This window comes from Sparus aurata, chromosome 13 (genome assembly GCF_900880675.1).
Source record: "Sparus aurata chromosome 13, fSpaAur1.1, whole genome shotgun sequence".
Classification (NCBI taxonomy): domain Eukaryota; kingdom Metazoa; phylum Chordata; class Actinopteri; order Spariformes; family Sparidae; genus Sparus; species Sparus aurata.
The window spans coordinates 28936913-28962130 of NC_044199.1; the positions used below are offsets into that span (position 1 = coordinate 28936913).

General features: G+C 44.1%; 1 protein-coding gene across 2 annotated transcripts in view; it reads right to left on the reverse strand.

The window, feature by feature from the left end:
- Positions 1 to 23828, reverse strand: part of fstl4 (follistatin-like 4) — a 221309-nt gene extending 197481 nt beyond the window's left edge. The window contains exons 1-2 of one of the 2 annotated variants that reach the window (XM_030438789.1): positions 23390 to 23828; positions 6513 to 6668 (exon numbers count right to left, since the gene is read on the reverse strand). In XM_030438789.1, coding sequence (XP_030294649.1) covers positions 6513 to 6662 — 150 coding nt within the window. In that variant the 5' untranslated portion in view covers positions 6663 to 6668; positions 23390 to 23828. Of the gene's footprint in view, positions 1 to 6512; positions 6673 to 23389 lie in introns of both variants that reach the window. The other variant, XM_030438788.1, reaches the window with a different exon arrangement.
- Between the last annotated feature and the right edge of the window lie 1390 nt (positions 23829 to 25218).

A 25218-nucleotide genomic window follows, 5' to 3' on the forward strand; every position in this document is an offset into this window, starting at 1 on the left:
GGCTGCTAAAGACAGAGTCATAAAAAACAGCATTTTTTTAATACACTGCCAGAAAATAACTCATTTCTGATGCGGATGTTGATTGATTAAATGTATGACAGGTAGATGTAACTATATTTGTTCTGATTTGGACTTCGTGGTGGCCTGCTTGTAGTTTTATTGGTGTGGAATCAATACGCTTCTATTTATTATATTTATTACACAATCTATCTAATCAATCATTGCCTTTACTTCATTAGTACTGATGCAACTTTTTTACAATATCAAATCCTAACTGTCTCAGGGCGTTATTGCATTTAGCATTTTCTATAACATATACATGCCCAGTAGAGGCATAAAGTAGTTTTTAAAGTTTTTTAAAAAGTTAGGACTTTATCCATCTGACCGTTATGACATGATCAGTATCCACATAAAGTTTACTCACTCACTGTTAATTGAAAATCACCACCGCACCACACAGCTGATAAAGCCAAGATACAGGAAAATTAAAATGTGAAGTGATTCGAGCGTGGTGCGCTGGAGCCGCACTGTGAGATGTTTGTGAAGTTGAGGGTTCTGTGTTGTCACTGAGACGATTCAGTCATCAGGTGACCAATTAAATCTTCGAGGTCGAGGAGCTCATTCAGCGTCCAAACCCCAGATACGGGGGTTTGTGATCTCGGCAGTCGCTGGCTTCTTTTGAACCTTGCAGAGTTTTTCTAGTTGCAAGGGACAAAATCTGCTTTTATTCATCAGGCCTGCTCCCTGCACACCAAGGTCAGACAGCTTGAGCGTCTCAATATGGACGTATGGAGGGGAACTTTATTCATCTCCGCGTCCGTCATCTTTACTTTCGCTCGCTGTGGCCCACTTTTGCCCCTTTCTTCTCTCTCAAGAAGTCGCCCATTAATATGTCCTCGTCATCTCTCTCTGAATCTCTCTGGCCTTACTACCCTTACTACTGTTTCTGTTAGCGTCACTACGTGGACACAACATGTTCTTGCTGTTGCTTGAGGGCACGCTAGCTCATCTTGGCGTCAGGTTTTATGAATGCAATGACCATCGCCCACCTTGCACCTTACTGTACTTCTGCCTTGCTTTTTGGTTTTGTTCTGCGGATATAGCACACGTTTTTAAAATCTGGATTTTACAAAGGCTAAAAGACATGAACGAAGCATCTTACAGTGTGCTGTTTAATATACACCTTATAAAGGCTTCATTCAGCAAACCTTACTTTGTGTGTTCACTTTGGACCTCACGGACCCAAAGACCGATGCTCCTCAGCGTGTTCATAACACAGAAGTTGCCTCAGTGCAAGTACGCAGATACTGAAAACGTACAAGAGGGTGTTGCTGAGCACAGAATGCATCACCTACCGTAATAATTACAGTAGTGAAGGGTATTATTGCTTGGTATAATGGTAACCGTTCTGCACTCGTTCTGTCTGCCTGAAAGGGTTTCTTCAGCTTTGAATATAAATTCTCAGGAGACAGTCGGAAAAATTGTGGAGGAACCCTCTGGGACTGCAACGAAAAGGAAACTAAAGCTTTTACGGGGACAAGTCATAATCAAAATGTAAATGTAGTTGGGGGAATGCCCCACCGCTGAAAGTTAAAATACAACAGAATATCCTGCTCTCGTGAAGAGAGGCTGTTTTCATTTATTTTCATTTTCATTGCTCCTGCAGTTATTTCCTGTTCACTCAATGCTTAACCCTTTGACCCCTCAAATGTTCACCCAGTGAACACAAACCGTCTCTCTCTGTAGCTACTGCAAAATCATTTAACCACTCTAGTCTATTGGCTCTTCATAGAGGCCACTCTCAAACCAAATAACGACCTCCTACAAAACCCAATACGCTCATCAGTGTTGGCTGTCAGCATGCTGAAGACTTCTCAACACAAGAACCCTGGAACATTACAGCCACAGTACAACATCCCAGCCTCGCCTACGCTATCCCACTGAAGCTGCATCTGCTCTGAAAAAAATGTGGTTATTTTGCTAATATTATCTAACCTTTTGAGCATTATCGCATTATTATCCGGTGTTATCTGACTGGATTTCTGCAGTCTGGCTAAAGTTTATAAGAAACTATGAGATCTTTCCATCTGCAGCAGGTAACTGTCCTTTTTTACAGCAGACATTTCGACTCCTACCTGAAAAAGCTCAGGAATAAATAACGTCATTAACTGCGGCAGCATTCAATTTTGGGGTTCTTGCTGATGCGCATGCTCTTCAGTGGTATGACTAACTGGGCACGCAACGTAACTTTATTTTTCCAGCGGAGGCCGGACAACATAAGCTGTAGACTCTCGATGCCGTTGTCTTTCCATCGATGTAGAATCTTCCACGTCCGCATGGCTATGCATCTTATAAACATGAAGTCTGAAGAAAACCTGTGCTCATTCTGCTATAGAAAGTGTGAATGTAAACTGTGCTGTTGCCAGTGATCCTGGGTTCAGATACCTGAATACACTGATGCATATTGATGCAGATTCCCCGATCGCGCCAACACAAGCGTATGTGTTATCAAATCTTCTCTCGCTCCTCTCTCTCGCTCATTAGCAAGAAGCAATGCAGAGAACTTGCCAGCTAGCAGCTTCTAATTTCTGCCGGAGCTGACAAACGTCAAAGTCAGCAGGTCATATCAGCTTTTGCCAATTAACGTTGATTCTGTGAGAAACTTGATGAAAAAAGAAGGAGAAATTCAACTTGGCTGTTGTTCGGTCTGTGTGTTCTCTGTGTCTGTATTCTGACGACGATTGCTTAAGAGATAAAGAGGGATCACTCTGTAATACTGCTGTGCAACTGCTAGCTGGCTGAATTTTTGTTGGGGGAGCACAACATAAACAGATTTGTTGTTGTGATGTCCCATGTCAATAATAATAAGTTATAGTATTGAATCAGGATCTCCAGTATTTGGAGAAAGTTGCTTGTGAAAAACAAAGCGCGTCGAAGTCAGTCGACTACTGTTGTTTCAATGTGCCACGTACATGTTTCATCAGTATTTCACATCCCTTGGCAATTATGAACATTTATGTTACTGAAGCAAAAATCTCTTGCACAAAAATGTATTCTGCAATTTAATTAAGTTCTTCCTTTTTCAAGCATTAATGAGGAACAATCCGCTATTTTCCTTTATTAGCTGCCAAGTACATCTTAATATATTTCAGAATTATTCCGATTTTTTCAGGAATAATGTCAACATGAGATGAATTGTTCTTTTATAAAAACTAATCCGTCCATACATTTTTGTCTGTAACACTGCAAATAATACACACGTATTATCTCTGTGTAACACTGTTGTACCGGAGCTGCCGGCAACCCAGTGGTGGAAAATGACAAGAACTCCAAATCAAAAGGCTTTCATCCAGACGTTTTCTTCTTTTCTTTTATTCCGTCTGTTGCACCCCTCGGTCCCAATTGTTCCTCTGTTTACATGTTTTGTATTGTTTTGGGGGAATTTTAGTGGGAGAAAAAGAGAGAATCTGGCATTACTTATTCATTACCAAAGACTTTGAGAATGCATCTTTCATATGTCATGTGAATTCACAGATTTGCATGATTTCGCCCCGGGGTGAACTTCTGGCGCCAATTGACAGTTGCCTGGGAATTTCATTATTATTTGTTTTTTAATTGAGGGATTTCAAAGGACCGAACAAGCAGGGCAGAAACGCATTCCACAACCAGCTGCCAGTTTTGGAAATGCCCAAAGTGAGACAGACTTAAAACAGACCGAGCGGTGAACATGCTTCATTTCACAAAGAATTACGACAACCGTGGGGCCGTGTGGTTTGTGTCTGTCCGTCTGTGCAAATGCCTTTTAGACAGCCCGCTGAGGCTTTATTCTTTTGTTATGCAGAGAACATTTGTTAGAGGGCTCATGGACCCGTTTGCTTACAGGGATGGTCTCTTTATTTCCTCCCTCTGGCCCATGAATCTCTCTCTTGTGCCATGATGATAGATAAGTGAGCTCATTCGATAACACAAATTTTTAAACAACTATCTCTTCACTGTCACTGCAAGTGGAGGAACAAAGAGAAACGTGGATTTAAAATAAAGCACACAGAAAACAGGCAGATTGAAGGCCACTTGCTGCTGGGTTTTTAGTCGTAACCAATAAGACAAGTGCGATAAAGACTACATTAAACAGAGCAGGGTTCAGTGTAATGTACAGCGTACTGTACACCTCTCTCTGTGCAGTCATCCACCATTGTACTTAATTAAAGGTCCAAACTACATAAACTACACTTGTTGGGTCAAACACCCAACACGTTTTCTGAACAGCGAGCCTCTTTTTATTTCTGGTCACAAAGAGTAAAACAAGAGCATTTTTTCCAGAGTTGCATGAGCAAGAAACGTCTGCGCTATGACACGTCAACAGGGACCGCACACGAAGACGAATGCGGTCTGATGATCATGAGCTGACCTGATTTTGGGGTGCTGATCTGTCACTTACTGCCAAGTGCTTTTATGACTGCTGTTATTTTCTGTCATGATTACAAGTTTTAAAGCCCAATTTTATGATGCTTCATATTTTTCTGATCCCAGCTTTTGTTACTTTTGTTCTCAGACTAAAAAAAATGTAAGCTATTGCTAAAACGTATCAATTATGTATGACTGTGAGTCAAGTGGCAGCAAAGGTGCAGTGCAGACTACAGTTTGCCCATGAATAAACTCCATATTGAAGAGGACCTTGTGTTGGAGTGAATGTTATCCCTCTCCACGCTGATACGCATGCTTTTGCTATTTATCCTATCACTCTATTTGTGCTAATGATGGTGATCTTGCTAGAACGGCAATCGGGCTGCAGATGGCGTTGGATTATACCCGACTATTGACCACGCTCCCATTCTATGTTTTAAAAATAAGTACGCTGACTGTTAAAAACAGAGAGGAACAGCGGCTGGAGCGTGGGGTTTAAGTGACTGTTCTGAAACACGCTTAAGAGACCTCTTGTTTCAAAGCCAATTTGGCCTGGCACAGAGCAGTAAAGGAGCTGATAATGGAGACAAGCTTTTACAGACACCAACAGGGAGATGCCCCGAACACGAGGCGGAACTTCACCCCCCTCCTTCTGCTGTTTTACGCAACACATAGCGATGAATCCAAAGTCACTCCCAGCAGAAAGAAGAAGCCAGAAACCGGGTTGCACCACATCACATCCACAGCTGGCGCCGGTGCCAAAGTCACAGCAAAGGCAGGGAGTGTCGAATCCCCATGTACTAACAGATTCTGTGTTTCAGCTAGCATGGCCAAACAATTTCCTTGTGATTCTCACGGCGTAATTGTTAACCTCTCTCGTGCTCGCAGTCCGCCCGTTCCTCCCTCGCCTGTCAATTTCCTCTTCTCTTCAAAAGTAAAAACATTTCAGCATCACACTGCGAGGTAACTAGGCAACTGTGTGCGCCCCTCTCCTCTCCACCGCCTCACAGATAAGACAAAAGCCCTTTGTCACATATTAAAAAGGTGCGCGCCTAATCTTCCACAAACAAGTTTTGGATAGGGTCGAAGCGTGTCCGTGACCTCTGACCTGTATACAGTACTTGATCACATGATTCAGTGATCTGAATGTGGTAGCTGCCAGGAGAACCTGACCTCTTGGGAAAAAGCTACTGATTGTGCTGTATTTCTAAACACAACCACACTTGTCTGGACAGAATTGGATAAAGATAGTTAAGATCATTAGCAGATCATGTTGCCACACGCCGTGTTGCATCTGTTGATATATTTTGCATTTAAATATATCATTAAATGTATCATTTTAATTAAGCTCACCAACACAATCCTGCATGTGTTTAGTATCTAATTGCTATATTGTAAACCAAGGCGCAGCGCACATTGGTAAGTTGCTGGAGTATTTTTTAAATGGAGGTGGCTTAAACTAGTTTTCATCATCATATGTGATGCTAAATTTGAGAAAATACCGCAAGAGGATGTTTCTGACTGGTCAACATTGACGAAGTCACGGTTCTGTGGTGGGGGGTGGAAGTCCGAATGATCCCGCTGACATAACAGGAAAAAAACTAAAAAAGAAAGGTTCTGCTCATGATGCAGTCTATCAAAAGAAATATATACTTATGCACAAAAAAAAATGAAATTTAGTTTTTTGACTTTCAACCTGGTTCTTGCAGCACGGGGCCACAGGCTGGACTCCAACCCACGTCGCTGCCAAGGACTCGGCCTCTTGTACGGGGCACACACACCACCAGGTGAGCTATTGGGGTGTCTCAGTATTATAAACAATTATAAATGGGTGTACCAATTCACAAGCTGACTTCTCAGTCATAACATCGGAATTACCAAGACGGGAGCGCACTGTTTCAGAAACAATAAAATGTGCTATATTTGACAACAAATGTGTGTTCTGTCACACTGTTTTTCATTCACTTCAGTTCTGTTTGCGGCCCTGATTTGATTTACGGCTGATGTGACTGATTTACACCCCTGTGAGGGTTTTCTCCGGTTTGAATACGAAGGTAATGGCCTCCGTGGGAAGCTGTGTGTGCGGGGAGAGGGCACAGGATATTTACCGTGGAGCGTGGTTCCTGCGAGGAGCCGTGTGACACTCCGGCCGTATCCACGCCGCCTCGCCTGCCGCCCTTGTGCCCTTCAGCGAGCCAGCACCCCGAGGTTCCCAGCAGAGCGGCCACAGCCACAGCCCAAACACCCAGGCTGCCCATGAGTGTCTACCTGAGAGGAAAAGCAAAAACAAATCACAGGCATGGTGATTAGACTTCCTTTGTTGGCCCACTGCAGTTTGGCAAATAAAACAGCTCTACAATCTAGAGAGGAGTCAAACAGTTTACTGGTCCATACTGTGCCTGAGCTATAACACTGAGACTTTAATTGTTCTTCTACCAATATGATTAAATGAACCATGTCAAGGCTGTGTTGTTAAATATTATGCAACTTTATCTGTAAATCTTCATGCCTCTGTTGTGATTTTAATCTCCTGTAAACCGACTTGTGCGGAAATGCATTTCATCGGCTTTTTAAAAACCTGCAATTTAGTTTTTTTTTCAGAGGCTAAAACATCACATCGATAAGCCCACACATCTCCGCACTGATAGCTATTCATACGTTCAAACACCCGAAATGATGTTCGCGCACGCACACAGCTGCACACAACAAATACTGTACACCAGCGTACACGCGTGGAACACTCAACATTACACAGCTGTGTTAACATCAAAGCCCGCACTGATGGGGATAATTATGAGCGTTACAAAGGACAGAGAAAGTCTTTTGATGTCAACAAAGAGACAACTCTCTGAAGTCGCGAGCGGCGGAGCGCGGCACAGGAGCTTCAAATATTAACGCTGGAGATCAATTTGGCTGCTGTGAAGCAGACACACACACACAAACCTGCTGGAAAGGTATACACACATTATCCCACCTGTTTTTTTTCTCAAATAACGCCTGTTTCCTTTGGTGAAATGATAAATAAAGGTGTTTTAAAGGGCAACTCCACCAGTTTTAAAGGTTAAAGTGTGTCCACTGGTCTTGGACAGTACTCCTGCGTATGTGAAAAAAGTAGTATAAAGCTTTTTGGAGGTTCCAGAAGAAGCTGACTTTAGTGTAATAAACTGCCTCCAGTGATGTCGCTCAGTGGCTAAGTTGCATTTCGGGTAATGTATGTAATATACTAGATTTTTTTGTTTTTTAAGCTGTCAAGAATGAGTCCTACAGTGTTTTATACTGCAATGCTAGTGGACTGCTTTTCAAAACCTTGCGCCTACATTACCCACAATGCAGCTAATGCCATCACTGGAGGATAATTATCAGATTACGTGAAGCTTCATCTGGAGCCACTGAAGTGTTGCCACTTGTGAAGTAGGCCTACTAATCCCCAAGACCAATAAACACAATTTGATGTGTAAAATTGGTGCAATTACCCTTTAAATGGTACTGCTTTGGAGGACCTGAGCCCAAGGGTGATTGCAACAGGCAGCTTTTGATGAACTGAAACAAGTCAAATCAAACTATGTTCACAGGGGAAAATGCTGTAATAACAGGAACACATTAAACCACCAAGTGTTGCATTATCAGCACTCGGACTGTCAATGAAAAAAAAAATTCTTTCAACTATACAAAAATAGCATTTGTTGTATTGAAATGGTGTTTCTGATATTGTGTCCAGCCCCTTTTATTTCTAATGTCATTCAAACAACCTTGACAGTTTGTATTGAAATATTTACTGGTCTCCATCAACGCACGACTCTGCGTCTGGTCTTATCAGCTGACGCGGGTGTTTATGGTCGTACTCTGCGACACGGCACCTTGTAATGTGTGTTCCTCCACTTTCAGGTAATGTGTTTACTGTTTTTTACTGTGCTCTTACACTTTATTATGCCACTTTACTGTGTATTTTACTGCAGAGCCAATCTTAAAACAAATTTGCCTTAGGGGCCCATAAAGTTTGCAACTGAACTGACACAAGGGCACAAACACACACGATGCATCTCAAACAGTGTAGGTGTTTATGTTGTACAATGTCTGCAGCTGCTCTTCCCGACAATACTGAATATTACAAGGGTGCCGCGATCCACCTTGACCCGTAATGCCCCGCCCCTGCGTCCTGAAACGTTTTCACTGCTTTAGATATCTATTTTTGCTTTTTTTGCAAAATATAAATGAATACATCTTTTTTTAAGAAAAATATCAAAGTTAATCTTTCATCCACTTTCACCGTTTTTTATGTGCGGTACAAAAGTAGCTGTCAAAAAAAGAAATCACCCTGCTCTTACTGCATTTACTTTTTTTTTCTTATTTAAATATTCTTTGACCTAACATGGCAGTGACTGACTTTTTTGGCCACAACAAATTGTATTACCGACATATTATTGTACTGAAATGGCAAACATGTTAGCAAACAGGTGCATATTTACACAGCAGGCGATACGGAGCAACACTCACAGCATCTCATGTGTGCAGAGATGGTTTGGTCTCCTCTCACTCCTCAGAGAAACATCTGGAACTTTTATGCTAAATGCTCCGCTATGTACACAGCTAGCTACACACTTTAGCCCTATCAACTTGGGACTGGTATTACTTGGGGATCTAAAGTAATTTGTAACAACTGCAGATCCATGCTTATTCTGTAAAGTAAAAATTCCACTGCAGATTACAGCACCTCCCATATTTCGCCAAACACGGGGCTCGTGGTTTGATATTAGCCCCGTGTGAATCGGCATCTCTTTGATTTGGAAAACACATTTTGGTAACTTCTATTTTCAGTTGTCTGACAACCGAACGAGTGTGAAATACGATTAAGGCGTATAACACATTAAACGGTAGCCAACGGTTGTGGACTGAGATTGGCGCTGGTGGTGTTTAAAGAAGAGTTACAGCGAGGAGCAACGAGAAGGTTGTCACATTAAACTACAGTCATAAAGCATCTGTCACTACGTCTAAATGAGCTGCGTATGTGTATTTATGCTCATTACACTTGGGTAAAAACAATTTTGTGGCTGCTGAAGAACAAACCCTCCGCTTCTGAAACCAGCTTCTGCTTCATATATGGGGGATAATGTCAGTAAATTCAAGTGATTATCAGACCTTGCTTAGGCTGTGCAATTGTACCACGCGACACATACTGTAGATGTGGGTGGTCATTTCGAAATCACTCGTGGTCCCCTGGTAAAGCTAGTCCTGTGCATAAAGGGCTCTTGTCAGAATGCTAACTAGCCGAGTTATCCAAAGCACATTAAAATGCTTCATGTCATTGAGAGGAACTGTAGAGTTATCTGATAATTACGTAAGGGTTCTTAACTACCAGTGACCCCTTTTTACATTGTGCATAGTAATTTGATCCATGCTAATTTCCAAATATATAATACTTTAGCTAACAAGTATTATGAACAAAATGTAGGAGAACCTGCCCCTGTCAGTGTCAGAGTATGATCCCATATTTAATTTACTGTATAACAGTACCTCATATTTAACGTGCTCATGATGAGAAAGACTTGAGGAACAGGTCAATGTGAGGTCCTGGGAAAAGCTCTGAAAAAAAGCTAGTAAGGAGGCCTTTGAGTTGAGATCATTGTCACACCAGTTGGTCAAGAACGCCAAGGTCCTTAACATAGGTTTTATAAATCATCATCTGCAAAGTAACTCGTAACAATCAAACTCAAATAAATGTAGTGGTGCAGAAAGTGGTACATCTCTGACGTGTAAATAAAGGATAAAAAACCCGAAAAAACGAATTAAAGTACACTTAATTAAAGTATTCGAGTAAGTCTACTTAGTTATCGTTCATACGGAGATTCACGTAAGGACTGTCAGTGTAAACGTCACTCGACAAGGAACCACCGGCATCCTTCAGCTGGCCAGCCCGAGGCTAACGGGCCCTCACAGATGAGAGCTCGCCCTCGTGAAATTAAACACCAAATGAGATCTGCCAGTCACTCTCTTAATGTGCTGCCTGCCCCCTGCCACTGGCCCACACACACACACACACACACACACACACACACACACACACACACCCCCAAACAGAGTCCTGGTGGTGTGGAATGAATGGTCCATTTTGAAATTCATCAGGAGGGGAGAACGTCTATGAGAGAGCTATTATTTGACCAGCATATTAAAAAGCTTAAAGAGACAGATTCTTTAAAACCGGTGCAGCCCCTGGCAGCTTTGTTCAGATCAGACTTGTTCAGCGTGGGACCTGAATTACAAACAGACTCGGCCCACTGGAATGCTATCTACCCGCATCCCGGCTACCTGCGCTCCGTATCTCTCCCATTTTTCATGTTCTCTCTACGAGAACTTTCAATTTTCGGGACAGAAAAGTATTGTCAGGGGCCCGAGGCGTCCTGTGGAGCTGCCTGCGGTCGGCCCGTCTCCTGTTTCCGCAGCTCACTTTCTATGAGAACATTTTCATCCTCACTTTCTTCACATATGCTGCACAGAAATTGGTTTGAAGGCTTTTTTTTTTTTTTTTTTTTTTTCTAATAAACTGAATGAGCCAGTCGGAGCTTTGTAATAATAGATTAAAAATAAAAAGCTAAAACATGAAAAAAATAAAGGGCTACTCATCTGCTACTCACTTCTCATCCCTTAAAGCACTGTAATCCATTTTTGCATAGAGCAAGGATCCTTTTTTTTTTTCTTTTGCTTTTTCGTACTGGAGTCATATTTGAAAGGTTTTTATATAAAGCAGCACATTTGTTGTTTTCACATTAAATGCATGAAATAACAAGTGCACTTCACCTTCACTTAAACCCTTCCATCTCCTCCCTCCCCGACCCTTTTCATGTGTGACAATTACATTAGCAAAAATCAGAGGATTAAACATATCTGTGCATAAAAACAGAAACGTTTGGGATGCTGGCGGTCCAGAGACAGAAGCTGCCTTTCTACTGCCGCCATAACGGCGTAGGAAGCACTCAGCTAAATGCCTATAATGTGCCGTGCTCAGGTACAGTAAAGAGCCATCTGCTCACCGTCACATCTTAACACACGCTTTAAGAAGACGGCGACATTTCAGGTGCCTTTGAGACGCATCAGCCTCATTAAGGCGGGAGCTGCTTATTTTCTAGGTTGGGGTAAAATAGTCATTTTCACCCACGGCTTAATTCTGAATGGCAGCGTAGCTTTCTTAATGAATGCACGGACGCGCGTATGGAAAAAAAACAAACAGATGAGGAGATCATTTCTCACTGCGAGGAGCAGCGTCTGGTCCCATGAAGCCAATATGGGATCGTTACAGCTGCCATATGTTTTTGGACTGCACGGACTGAACATGTGAACCTCTGAAGTTTGAAATAGGGTTCATCATGACAGAGTGCGCCTTCATTATTTCACAGTGATGCATCGGTGGCTTTTTAAATCGTGTTGTACGGGTCTTGGTGTCATTTCTTCCGATCAGGACTTTCGATTAAATCTGTTGTCTCCAAATAACACAACAAACAGTACCCCAAATAAAAAACGGTTAAAACACATTTGAGTTTATATTAGCCGGCCTCATCCGGCATCCAGCAGTTTGCATAATCTCGGAAATTGACTTCAAATTCTGATCATCAACACGTTTTAATTTGCAGTTCCTCTCGAGAAAGTATGAACGCTCGCACCACACATCAAGAAACCAATTCAAACTAAATTAGAGCAAAACGCTGACCTTGACGAAGGGGAGCTACGACTCCCCGTGCAAAACGAGAATGGCACGAATTTGCGCCCATTACTGTGACTCGTAAACATAAGACAGAAAAAAAAACCCAAAAACAATCCTTTTCTTCTCCCTCAGTGTGAGAAACACATCTGAGGCTGTCAGGCTGCAGCTAATGGTGATGTGTGTCAGCAATATCATGTATGGATCCCCGAGAGCATGTGCTCTGCAGCGCTGATGTTGAGTAATGTTCATTTCTTGCTTCTTATTATGGCGAGATTTTTTTTTTTTTTTTCTCATTTGCAATTTTCGGTGTTTTTCTCGGGTGAAGATCAAATCATCTATTGATTAGACTGATCCTAATCGATGGCAAGACTCTTCCAAGCCAGCCATTCCAAGAACGCAGGGATTTGGCCCTCACAACACAGTCACTATACCTTTAACTACTATTTATCGCATCCTAAATCCCTCTGCTATGACTGAAGAGCATTAAGCACGCACCAATCTTTATACAATTCTGTTTTTCATAGTCAGTCTGACTGTAGTTTGCGTCCTCGTACTGTTTAATTGCTAATTACGTGTCACAGTTCATTTCCGTGGTACTGTATGGCCTGCTTGTCGCTCAAATCTGGCATACAGGAGTGAACCGCCATCATTCCACGTGGTCTCTGGGGGGCTGGATGAACGTGTCTAGTAAAGTTTTTGCCATCTGGGTTCGGTTAGGACAAGGTTGTAGAAACAAAACTGTGATTTTTCGCAACACTAAATTCATATGACCCAGATAAAATCGAACTAAATAAGCCCGAATAAAAGGACGCTCTCCGTCAAAAAGACAAATTCCACACAAACAAAAAATACAAAAAACAAAACTGGCATGTAAATGAAGCGCATGCGGCCCCGAAAGCCTCTCCGTCTCCCTCTCTAATGGCAGCATGGGAAGGCTTCTAGCTGAGCTCTGAGACTAATTCAAGCGATCAGGCTGAGCTCCCCTCTCCCGCTCCCTGTCCCAGCTCCGCGCTCCAGGTAGGTTTGCTGTCACCGTTACAAATGACACATGCAGTTCCAGTACGACAGTCAGTCCCCACTCAGCAGGCCTCCTCCCTGCAAGTTGCTGAGTGTTTAAAAAAGATTACAAAGGAGGGCGGGAGGTACAGAAAAAAAAAAAAAAAAAAAAAAACATCTGTGGATGCCGAACGCCATATGCTAAAACTGGAAGGTTTGTAGTTCACCACCCGCAAGTACTGTACAATCGCACGCATTAGACGCATTGTACTGAACTATTTTTGCAAATCCTGCGGCAAACACTTTTAATTTTGTAACCCTATACGGCATGCCCTCCCCCCTCCCCCCCCTGCTTCTCCAATTCCCTGGAAGCAGAGAAGTAGCAGGGACGGAGAGTTTGTTTAGTTGAACATGTTGAGTCTATTCTGCCTCACTCATTGACCCAAGTTTAGAATCTGTGGCCCTGATGACGGCTCTGACATATCAGCAGCAGTGTGCATTGGTAAATCCGTGGCGCTGTCAGCGGTGCTGGGGTAGCACGCAGGTTTGTAATCTCTCTGTCCCACCCCCTCATGTCTTAGATCTATAATATCTGAAGGGCAAGGGGATCATAGAGACCCACTGCGGCCCCTCTTATTCCTATAATATTTCCATGATTGTTCAGCATTGTCCATGCTGCTGACGAAACACAACCAGGCGAGTACTTTAGCAATGTGTAGCCGCAGAGAAGCTAGAGGATCATAGAGACACACTGCTGCCTGTAGTATTCCTGTAATATCTGGCCACCTCCTAACCAACAACCCAACCACTGATTTAGAAAGTATTGCCCAATTAATGACAAGAACACTGTATTTGGAAAGAGTTAAGTATTTTGTCACCTAGGTTAACCTGCTATCCTTTAAAAAGAGGAAGTCAATATTTTCTGCTGTCAATCATTTCGTGAAAGTAGGTGTCGTTTCCCCCCCGCAACCCCCCCCCCACCCACCCCCCCACCCCCAAATGGTGCATGGCCCATTTTGGAACAAACCTCTCTTACATGCTGTTACTCTGAGTGCTGCCTCAAACTGTTGCTCCCGCTTTCAGTAAAAATCTCTGCTATCATCCGGCGTCTGCCTGCACTCAGGATTCAAACAGCCCCCTTTCCTCAGACAGATGTCTATGTAGCATGAAATAGAGCCACCGAGGGGATCGCCTTTGCCCAAAATGTTTTTTTCCGCGGCACTTGGATGCGGCAGCGGCGGCTCATTCGTCTGCATTTGATTCCCGCTCCTGTGTGGTTGGGGAAGATACTGAAGAGACCAGGGGTGTCAATCTGGCTGTCTGTCAGCCATGCATCAGGATCACACGTTGTAACCCCAGTTATCTTCCAGGCACTCTAGGTGAACAGGATACGCATCCGTTCAGGGCCAGGGTTTTTTTTTTGGTTTTTTTTTCCCACTATTATTTATTTATTTATTTCATGACAAGCAACGTGATAAATCTCAGGATGCTCTGGAGTGGTGTTTCCCAAAGAGGATTTATACAGCACAGTAGCCCGGAAAGATAAGGTTATGAACTGTCATTCATTGTAATGTAAAAGGTTCATAAGCAAGCCCCTTGGAAAGGAGACAGAGGGCTGACAGCGCACCAGTTAAAAGCTGACAGGCCTTATCAGCTCAGGAATCCAGACAGCTCACGGTTAAAACAGATTTCACTCCGACAAGGAGGAATTCATTGAGAGAGAACAGATCTAATTAATGATGACTGCAAGCAGTCGGGACAAGAAATGGAAAATCCAGACATTTTTTTTAGCTTTTATCATTGTGGCAAAATGTATTCCACTTCCCGAAACTGAGCCAGTTTCAGCACGTGAACGGGAAGATGGATCATGATGTCAGCGCTTGGACAAATTCAAGCTCTTTATCAAAGTTTTCATATTAACAATGAGTTGCAGTTCCCCTCAGCTCCACGGAGCCAGTTCAAGTCTCTCCACTCCTTTTTTTTTTTTCTTACAGCCCATATCTTTGTCGTGTTTGGTACCTCACCATCCTCCTTTTCAGCAATAACCAGCTAATTTTACGTTACTTCACCTTTCTTGCAACAAAGCACAGACAAAGTTGCTACTAGCTGGTCGATATATTTGAGAATTTGGCGGATAAAGACCCCTTCAGATGTTTTTCTTGGGAGTTGCAGGGACAATAACAGAGCCAACGGGAGAGCGAGTTTTGGATTCACCAATCAACAACTCCAAATTACAGCTAATGTTTCCTCATGTCTGAAGGAAATGTAAAAATAGGCAAATATTTGCTTGCTTAAAGGACAATTCAGATTTTTACACATCAAAATCTGTTGTACAGGCCTTGGGGAATACTTGAACGTATAAAGCCCTTTGTGGCTCCAGAGGAAGCTGCATGTAATCTGACAAATTGCCTCCAGTGATGTCACTCAGTGGCTAAATTGCATTGTGGGCATGGAGGCGCCAGGTTATAAGAAGCAGTCCACTGGTCTAACATTGTACTCTTACTCTTATTATGGAGAGTTAAAAAACAAGTGATCATAATTGAAAAAGCAGAACCCAAGATATCCCATATAAGCCCGGTGCCTACATTACCCACAATGAGGTTTTTTATCAGATTAGATGCAGCTTCTTCTGAAGCCACAAAAGGCTTTATGCTACGTTTTTTCACATATGTAGTGATACTCCCCAAGACCTGTAAACACACATGAATGTTCTAAATTAGTGCCGTTCACCTTAACAGGAGCAAATGGGGCATTTGTTGCAAACTATTTACTCCCAGTAATTTTGCAAGCTAGCGGGTATTTCAGTACGAGGGATTGACTCTCAGTTCGTTCCCATGTTAATAGTGATGAAGAATCATGTTACTCATCGTGGCTCATTGATAATTGGTTCATTGTTTTTGGACAACAATGTGGTCTACGGCATACGGCAAAACTGCATATCAGGATTTTGATTCACAGACACCAGTTAGTGGATCTGTGCATGTTGATTTTTGTCTTTCCATTGGATTTGTTGACAAAGAATTATTGAATGACTGACGTTAATCCTTTGGAAAGTTTCATTAGTCGTCTTCCTGCACATTTTCTTCATACAAAGCTGAAATTAATGTAAACAAACGGCTGCCTGGAATGGCAAGAGATGATCATCTTAAAAGCCCTTGTGGTTTGCAAAAACGGTTCGGCGTGACGTAAATCATTTCTGATTTAGTAGCAATTGTGCTGAAAAATGAAAAAACAACTTGCACAGTGCTTATAATGAATAGGGGAGAAAAGTCGAGCAATTTGCGGAAGAAAAGCAGACACAATGGGACTCTGACGTGGGGCGCGAGCCAGGCCCGACGCACACAGACGCTGGGAAACGGCAGAGCAAATAATGTGAGCAACAACAAGGACGCCATTAAAGCAATTAACACATGTGACAAAAAAAAAAAAACATATGGCAGCAGTGATAGAAAAGTTAATGTATTCGTTTTTGCAGAGACACAAGTGCACATGGGCCTTTTCAGATTGTGGTGAAACGTTCCCCGTGGAGAGAGAAAGAATGTGGCTGCCTCCCAGAAAAGGCTCAGGGACCCCGGAAGGAACACAATGTAGGACGTGGTGCTTTAGCAAGAGCAGAGATTCTTATCGGCTCAGCTTCGTCTGCATTACCTAGGCATTAATTATAGTCTGACACTCTCTCTTTGCCACTTTCTGTCTGTGTAGAAGAGGCAGAGCTTCAGGCTGTTAGGTAGTAATAAGACCGCATCTCAAAACTGGAGAGAGGAAGGATAAGAGGCTCCTTCCTTCTGTGTCATACTCCATTCTCTTCCTCCCCCTCTTTACCTTTCTAACTCAACACCGATATCGACTTTTGGCTTTCTCTCTGACAACTTTCCGTGACCAGATCGGCAGCCCCTGGGTGTTAAAGCCCACATCCTACTTTGTCAGGTGTGACCGAAAGACACACAAGCAGCACCTCGACTTGTTAAATCCAGAAATCCCCCCCGCAGGCTGTGCGACACGGCTGCAAGAGCAAAAAGAAATCAGGAGGATCTGAAGTGCCGCGACAGGGTGGTCAATATGGCTAACGAGACTATGTTTGCTAATTATAGAGCGGCGTTAAAGTGTGGCAAAGAAAATGAAAGAGGTCTGCGCTGGTAGCGAAGAGAAAAACACCTTTGAAAGCGTAAATGGTTCTTCAGAGGCACTTTGTGGAGGAAAAATGAGGTTTCTACATGTAATCACCGCCGACTGGAGCACCACTAGAAGCCTCATTCATGGCTGGCAGCAGCCTGCAATCAATGCATGTCAAGGGGTCACCTCCTAAATTGCAATCTGAAAGATCAACACACTTCAACACAACATCGTAACGTTCTCTCTTTCCTTTGTCCTTTGCCTTAAAGGCTTGAATAAATGCACATTATCTTCCAAAAACCCACAAATTATCTCCACAGGCTCAAAGTTACTGCGTTAACTTGCACTTTCAGCAGGTAGCTATTAAGGCATTAATGTCACAGTGGGGTTTATAATGTAAATGGTGCTGTGTTCGCTTTGTCGACAGGCTCTCTCTCGCGCGCTTGACAACAACAATTCTGAAGCGGGAATCTGCTGTTCAAAGTAGAAGCGAAGACTCTTGCGAGGCGTAAACTCAAATCACTGAAGGCAAAGTGAACTTTTAAACCCCGCTTTAAAAACTTAACTCGCTTCCCTTCCCTTATTTTGCTCTGAAAGCACAGGACTGACTGTCAGACTCGTGTACTGTAGGACTTGGTTAGATATTGCTTTACATATCGAGTGTAACGTCTTGAGCACGGAAGTTGTACACGCGACAAAATAATCACGTCTCAGGGGTCCACAAGCATTTTCAGAGCTTTCGACTGCTTTTCAAAATCCGTAAACGTCGCTGCTCATTTCCTTCTTTCTTAGCAACCCATCACGACAAAGGAAGTTGATACACGAATGACTACCGCTTAAAGGTCCGATTTGTAAGTAAGGTGATGTTCAATTTTTATATTTCCACCCAATCAGATACTGACGACACTGAGAACGTCAGTATTTGAGTTGGGAGTGAGACTCGATAATCAACTTACTTACATATTGCACCTTCAACTACAGACTTTCTCCAGTTGACAGTTGACATGTTAAAATGTTGGCATTTTTCTGCGTTTCTGCAAATCACTCATACATTCACCTTTGTAACTGCCATTGGCTGCTGTGTGCACTATATCGACATTGCTACGAAACGCGCTGTTTTAAATTTGCATTACGTGTTCATAACCTGACTTTTATAACAGGAGTTTGAGAGAATGGTTGTTGGGTTACAAAACTGTGTTAAGCTTGAAACCGCTGGACAGTTTGGATGAGGGACTGTGGCATTCTAACACGTGTGAGCGGGACACCACCGGATAACTGTAAGGAGACCTCGAGACGATTTCCAGCCGTGTTCATGGCCGCCACAACAGGTATTTTAGGCCAAATCATGATCACTTCCTGACACTAACCAAGTGTTTTTGTGCCTCAGTCCTCTGACATCATCAACATTTGCATACGTGCACGCGTTGCCGCAGTTGGCGAGGTAACATTTCAACACAACTTTGAGTCATGCCACCTCTCCAAACGTGATACGCGTCAAAACAGCTCCAAGCACGAGAACCGACATTTGGCAGCTTTAAGCAGAGGAGGGAGGAGTGACTAGATAAAGGGGACAGGCAGATGGCTGACTGAATTCACTGCAGAAAACAGATACGCCGGGTGACCTTTCCGTAACCTCTCGATGCATTTCTCCCTCTCTGCTGACTCTTTCGTCAGTTTCCTCCATTCAGGCAGAGGAGGGCGGCGAGCGCTGTTTGCTCAGAGTGGCGCTACTGATGCTCGCAGCTCAGCTGCTGTGTTCATGTGGGATGCTACGGTAAAGGTCATTTCTAGAAGTTCAACATCAGTGATCGGAATTTCAAGTGAACCGTGTTGCCCACATTTTGTGGCCCCGCGCTCTGCTGGGAGAACAGAGGAGTTGTCGGGCGAGCTGACGGCACAGTAACATGTCTCTGAAATAAAGAGGAAACTGAATCTGACGGAATGAGTCACCGGTCTTCTTTAGTTTCAGTGTCACTCATATTGGGGGCTTCCCATTGTCAGAGGACTCATGTTAATCACGATACACGCCTCTAGGTCGCGAGAATCAGCGTGCCCTCGTTGAAACCCACCAGAACGGTTTTCATCAGTTCAATTTCAAACTAATCCCGTCAGCCCCGTTCGACTGGCACGTATGGCGACAGAGCCAGCCCCCCCAAAGGGCGCGCCTCGCCGTATGTAACGCATTTTTACCTTTGTTTCGGAGTCTGGCTCGTTATATTTCTTTTTGAAAAATTTGCAAAGCCAAACAAATCAAAGTCAACGGGCGTGAAAAAACATTGAAGGCATGGATGTGGGTTTGGTTTACCCGAGGGTGAGGCTTTGTTGTGTGGAAATAAATCCTGCTGCTGATTAGACAAGCTCTGCAGGGGGGTTCAGGCGATGTGATGCCGAGGATTTAAACCGTCCACGAGAGGGGCATCCTAATTGATATGAAGAATAGATTTTTTTTTCTGCCGAAGCGTTACACAGGCATTGTCATCCAGGGCTCTTTATGACTCGATTGTTTGGAGCCTGCGGCGCCTACCTGGAATTTATAAAAAAAAAGGACAGGGTCATGTCTGCTCTGTGTATAGGGGGGATAAAAGAACCATTGTCGCACCTAATTTTTACCATTTGCATGTGTAAACTCCATCTAAATCTCCAAATAGCTATGACAGTAATGAGCATTTATGTGACCCTTGTTGACATCTGGCCCATTTTTTGCAAAGCACATTCAGAATTTCCCAGTCACAGCTTGCTATAATGTGCTCGTGCTGAAAGAGCAGCTGAAACCATCAAAATCTAAACTTTACAAATACATAAAACTTTGAAATAATCCTTTTCATTTGGTCCGACATGACAGCAGGAGAGAGCAGCGACATGTCGGATATCTGTGACAGCAACATGCGTGTCCTTCGCTCGTGTCTGGTATTAAAGGAGGACAGCAGACAGTGATCTTTCTCTTCATCTTTCTCCGGCGCCCCGACTTCTGCGAGCAGCAGGGAAGTCAAGTGGGCAGACAGACTGTGCTTTAACCAGAACAACCTGTTTTCAGCCTCTTGTGTCAGCAGGCATTCGCTCAGCTGAAACGTCCCGGAGAAAGACACCGAACTCCCGTCGCCGAGTCTGACCTCTGATCTTTCAAAAGCCGAGCGAAGGGGAATTTCTCTGCGACGACCAATAAAGTTTCACGTTCATCGTGGTGTTAAATCTTCAAACTGAGCCGGGAGTTATTTTCTGCATCTATGCTCAAGCATCAATGTGGAAAACTGTAAGAAACTGAACATCCAATCATCCCGTGTGAGGTAAAAACAGCTACAAGTAACGTTCTTTTTTTCTTTTTTTGTTGATTCTGGCAGTCACACAAAGTAGACTTAAGTGCCGTACCCAGCCTAGTCAGTAGGATAAAATATTGGCAATTTACATTCCTGCAAACCGATGATACATTCACGTTTGAACGCATCATATCCTGCTCAAAAACCCATCCATTTTCTCACACTGTCCACTGATTGGTCAGCTCACACACGCCTGATCCAGCACCACTAACAAGCACCGAGCAGCCGTGCTAAATCAATCCTCACGAGACTGGCCGCTAGGCATAAATTATGCAAATGTGTGACATGGTGATGTAGTGTGATGTCACAAAGTCACAGAATTAAGCATTTTCTGGCAGGCATTAAAGGCCCAGTTTGTAAGAGAAGTTGATTGTACAGTCTCACTCCCAACCAACTGTGCTACAAATTGGACCTTTCAGGACGACCATAACACCCAGTCTTCTTGAGGAAAGTCTCATTTGGTGAATCAGCGGTGTCACTATATTGACACTGTTTCATGAAGAGTTAAAAACGCTGTGTAGTACTTTTAATTGCAACAAAACAACAGCAGCACTGACACTGTTTGACTACAGCTTCGACGTCGCCGGGGTCACTCAAAAAGTCAATACCATGCTTTTGCTGATGCGTTTAAATCCAGGCCGGAGACTCGGTTAAGTCACACTTGGTCATGAGAGCACCTGTGGAAGTGTGAAAACCCTTCTTCCGCCTGGTTACACAACACAAGATAAGACCTTTACCGCCCCCCCCCCCCGAAATCTTTCGCTATATCCAGCTAACATGCATGACACCCATGCACCCATGCACCCATGCACAGACGCTGCTTCGAGCTGGCTCTGGCTTTCGCAGGATTTAACTGCTTAGAGAGAGAGAGAGAGAGAGAGCGCTCCACAAGCCTTATTCAACTCTAATGACTGGGATGATACAGTGAAGGTTTCTTTGTGTGTGTGTGTGTGTGTGTGTGTGTGTGTGTATCTGTAGGTGTGTGAGTCATCCCACTATCAGGGCTGCCTCTGAAGCACAACAAGCAGCCATAATCTGCTGGACACCACGCCGTAATGGCTCTCTCCGCGAGACAGCTAATAAGTTACACAGCGGACTGCCAACTGCAACGAGCCCGACTGAGTCACTGTTCAGGGCCACATCATTATTTCCCCAACCCGTTGACTCTTTGGACCGAGGGTGGGCTGCACAACTGCTCAGACCCCCTAGAAACTGCAGGAGTCATCCATGAAAGCTGTGGTTTCAGAGTCACTATGACTCCTGCCTATATGTATAAATGTGCTGTTACTGTGCTGATGTAATGCTGCTATTCAGACTGCAGTGAAGTCAACTGAGCGGTGATTAGAAGGCTTCTATTTTCTCGCACAGCTTCACCGAGTCAGCCATGAAAAACACACTACATCCAACTGTTGACTCCAAGGAGACGCAGAATTTCACTATTTGAGCGAGACATCTCCTCACATGTGACGTCTATAGGTGCTCGCTGGTTTATTCAGAGAATGATTCGGCTCATGTGTAAAGGGTCTGTGTTGCTGTAGGGCAAACCAGCCGAGAACCACGCTCTCTCTCAGGGCGAGATGTTGATCAAGGTCTCCGCATGTGCTTCCGTGTGTGTGTGTGTGTGTGTGTGTGTTGAGTTGAGAGTTGGAGAGGGGCTGTTGGCCCGCGTGAGTCTGAAAAAAAAAGGGGTGGGGGGGGGGGGAGCTACGATTTACAAGCAGTTTCTCGCAGATAGCCCGGTGATGGATGGCCGTATTTCAGCCGCTGGACGTCGGCTCCATATCTGCCTCCAGGTAGATAGTGAAGTCCAGCAGGAGCCCAGAGAGACAGGGTTGGGGCGCGATGAGTGTGGAGAGGCTGGAGCGTTTTCAGCACCGCGGAGAGCTCCGGCGCAATGTGCGCTACAACACGGCGGCGGTGCGCGCCGACCAGTCCTCATTTCCCACTCCGCTGGCCGTCACGGAGGCTTTGCTGCCGCTGTGCCAGCTCTCTGGTGACACTGATAGGATATACCCATGAGGGAGCGCTGAGGCAGCTCATTTAACACAATCAGACAAGAAAATCTCGGTTTGTTTAGGAATTTCTCCCTCCTCCTCCTCCTCCTCCTCCTTTTCCTTTTCCTTTTTTTTTCTTTTTTTTTTTGCATGAGGGGTGGATGTGCTTAATAAGACGCCGGAGTCGTGCCAGATTAATTGGCTGGCGGCTGGAGGACCGGGTGAGGAGGGGTATGAGGTGGTGGTGGTGGTGGTGGTAGTAGGAGGGGGGGTGTTGGGACCGGGAATCCATGCCAGAGAGCCCCAGAGAGGGATGTGCGTGTCTCACTGTGTTATCATTCCAGTCCCTGCGCTGCCTGAGCAAAACCTGGCGCATCCGGCCAGAGGAGTCCTCCTGGAGCCATTTATCAAACACTGCCCCGCTGTTCCCGAGCAGGAAGAGCCGCCGCACGGTTGGACGAGGTTAGAAAAGAAAAAGAAAAAAAGCTGGCATCTGGTCATATTGAATGATTAATCGCAGCTCGCGTTGCGCCAGACAATAGGCAGTGTAGTTAAACACTGTCACAGACTGTCATTGACATCGCCCTGCGCTATACGGCTGCACCTCACACACATCTCTGCCCTGTCTCCCTCTCCATTATTCATGCGTCTCTCCTCAGCTACTCACAAACTAATTCAAAATTAAAGCACGCCACCGCCGAACCTCCTTCTCAGTTTCCATTCACTCCCCGATGCAAATAGATACGGATAGAGAAAGCAGCGTCATGCACCCCCCAAAAAACAACCCCAAACTTGTGAGGGGAAACATTAAATGCACGTCTGAGCAGCGTCGGGAGCCCCTCATCCTGCGTTAGTACATACAGCTTCCAGCTTACCTGTGGTATTCCGGGGCACCCCCAAAAAAATAAAAGGCAGAAAAAAGGAGGCAATTCGTGCGAATATGCCACAGATTCCCTCGCAGCGACGCGTCCAAACTGCGCTCCTTTTTAGTTCCCACTCCTCTCCTCCCCGGCTCAGCAGGGCTTAAAATGGTTCGGATGGATTGCGGGGCTGGTGTTTCAGTCAGCAGCTGCGTTTCGGTAAGCGACGGGTAGCGCGTCCCAACTCTTCAGCGGCGGTTTGCCATCCTCCGGCTCCTCAGGCTGGTTTTCCTCTCAGCGCTCCGCTCCTGCTCTGCCCTATTTCAACTCCTCTCGCTGCGCTCGGCTCCTGACGTCAGCCGCTGCACGCCGAATGCGGTGAGGCTGCATCTGCAGATTCATCGCACTGGAAAGCGACACCTGTGTGTGTGCGTGTTCGTGTTCGTGTGTGTGTGCATGCGTGCGTGCGTGTGTCGGCGTGCGCTCAGACGTTGGAACCAGATGCACCGGTGGGACACGAGTGGAGGGTCAAAAATATGAAGGTTGTCTGCAGATGTTTGACTTTTGGTGACCGATTTGAATCTGGACTCATTCTGACATTTGGATGAAGGAATACATTTAGGTTATGGTTTGAGTTCTGCATGAAGTAAAGACATTCTTTTTTTAAAGGTGCTGTTTGTAAGGAAAGTGGATTTTTGAGCGTCATTCCCAACTCGCCGAATAATGACGATGTGGGATGGCGCATTATTATTTGACGAGCTCTGACAAATAGAACCTTTAAGTTTAAGTTTGTGGAAAATACATTTTGTATTTGTGGAACGACATGCGCAGTGAGACTGAAAATGCAAAAACGAAACAATAAAATACAACTAATTATTATTATTTTTGAAATGTTAAAAAATAAATTAGAAAATGATATTTAAAGATAAAAATCAGTTGGTTGTTGCAAGAAATATCATTTGAATCTTTCATTTGTGCCGTTTTCCTCTCAGACCCTGCGGCGCTGCTGCTTAAAGGAGCACTGTGTAGTTTTGGAGAGGATTTTTGGAGATTCAAACTCATACCTTTAATATTTACAATGTTAATGAGGTAACAATTCAAACTTGGAAATTTCTATTGTTCCATAGGTGAATAAACAAGCTGTTCACAGAGGAAAATCAGGTCCATAGAACTCTGTTTAAAACTAGAAAGTTGGCAGGGTCCGCCACATATAAAGACAGTCAAACAGTAGAAACTGTGTTGTCCTTTCAGGTCAGTTTGTTTATTCAGTTTGTTTAGGCTTATAAAAAATGCAGTCAATGTAGATCTTTCTCTTCTGAATGAAAGGTCTCCCCCAAAACTACACTACAGTGCTCCTTAAAGCATCACTAAGGCATTAATGATGTTCAGTGGCGGGCAGGTAAAGGTTTAAACACACGTAGGTGTAGAAACAACAGCTCTGTCGTTGTAGTTATGTTTGTATCGCAGTCACAGGGAGTTTTAAACACTTCCCAGTGACTCCAGCCTCGAACGCATTCGCTCTTTTGCTGTCTCCTCCTATTTGTACTATAGTGGTAACAGAGATAACTGTGTATGGCACAATTAGGCCTACTGTATCCTAAAAAGACACAGCAACAGCAGCGCCCCCATCAAAATTGCATGTGGCGCTAAAACATTTATGATCAATGTAACATTCATTGAGACAATGGGGGGGGGGGGAGAATCTTGGAAAAAAGAAGTAAAAGCAAAGAAAAAGAAAAAGATAAAGAAAGGAAAAAGGGAGGGAGGGGAGAAAAGTAAAGAAAGTAACTTTAATCATGAAGTTGCAATACTTATAGTGCTGTAGGCGTCAAGAAAGGAAGGAG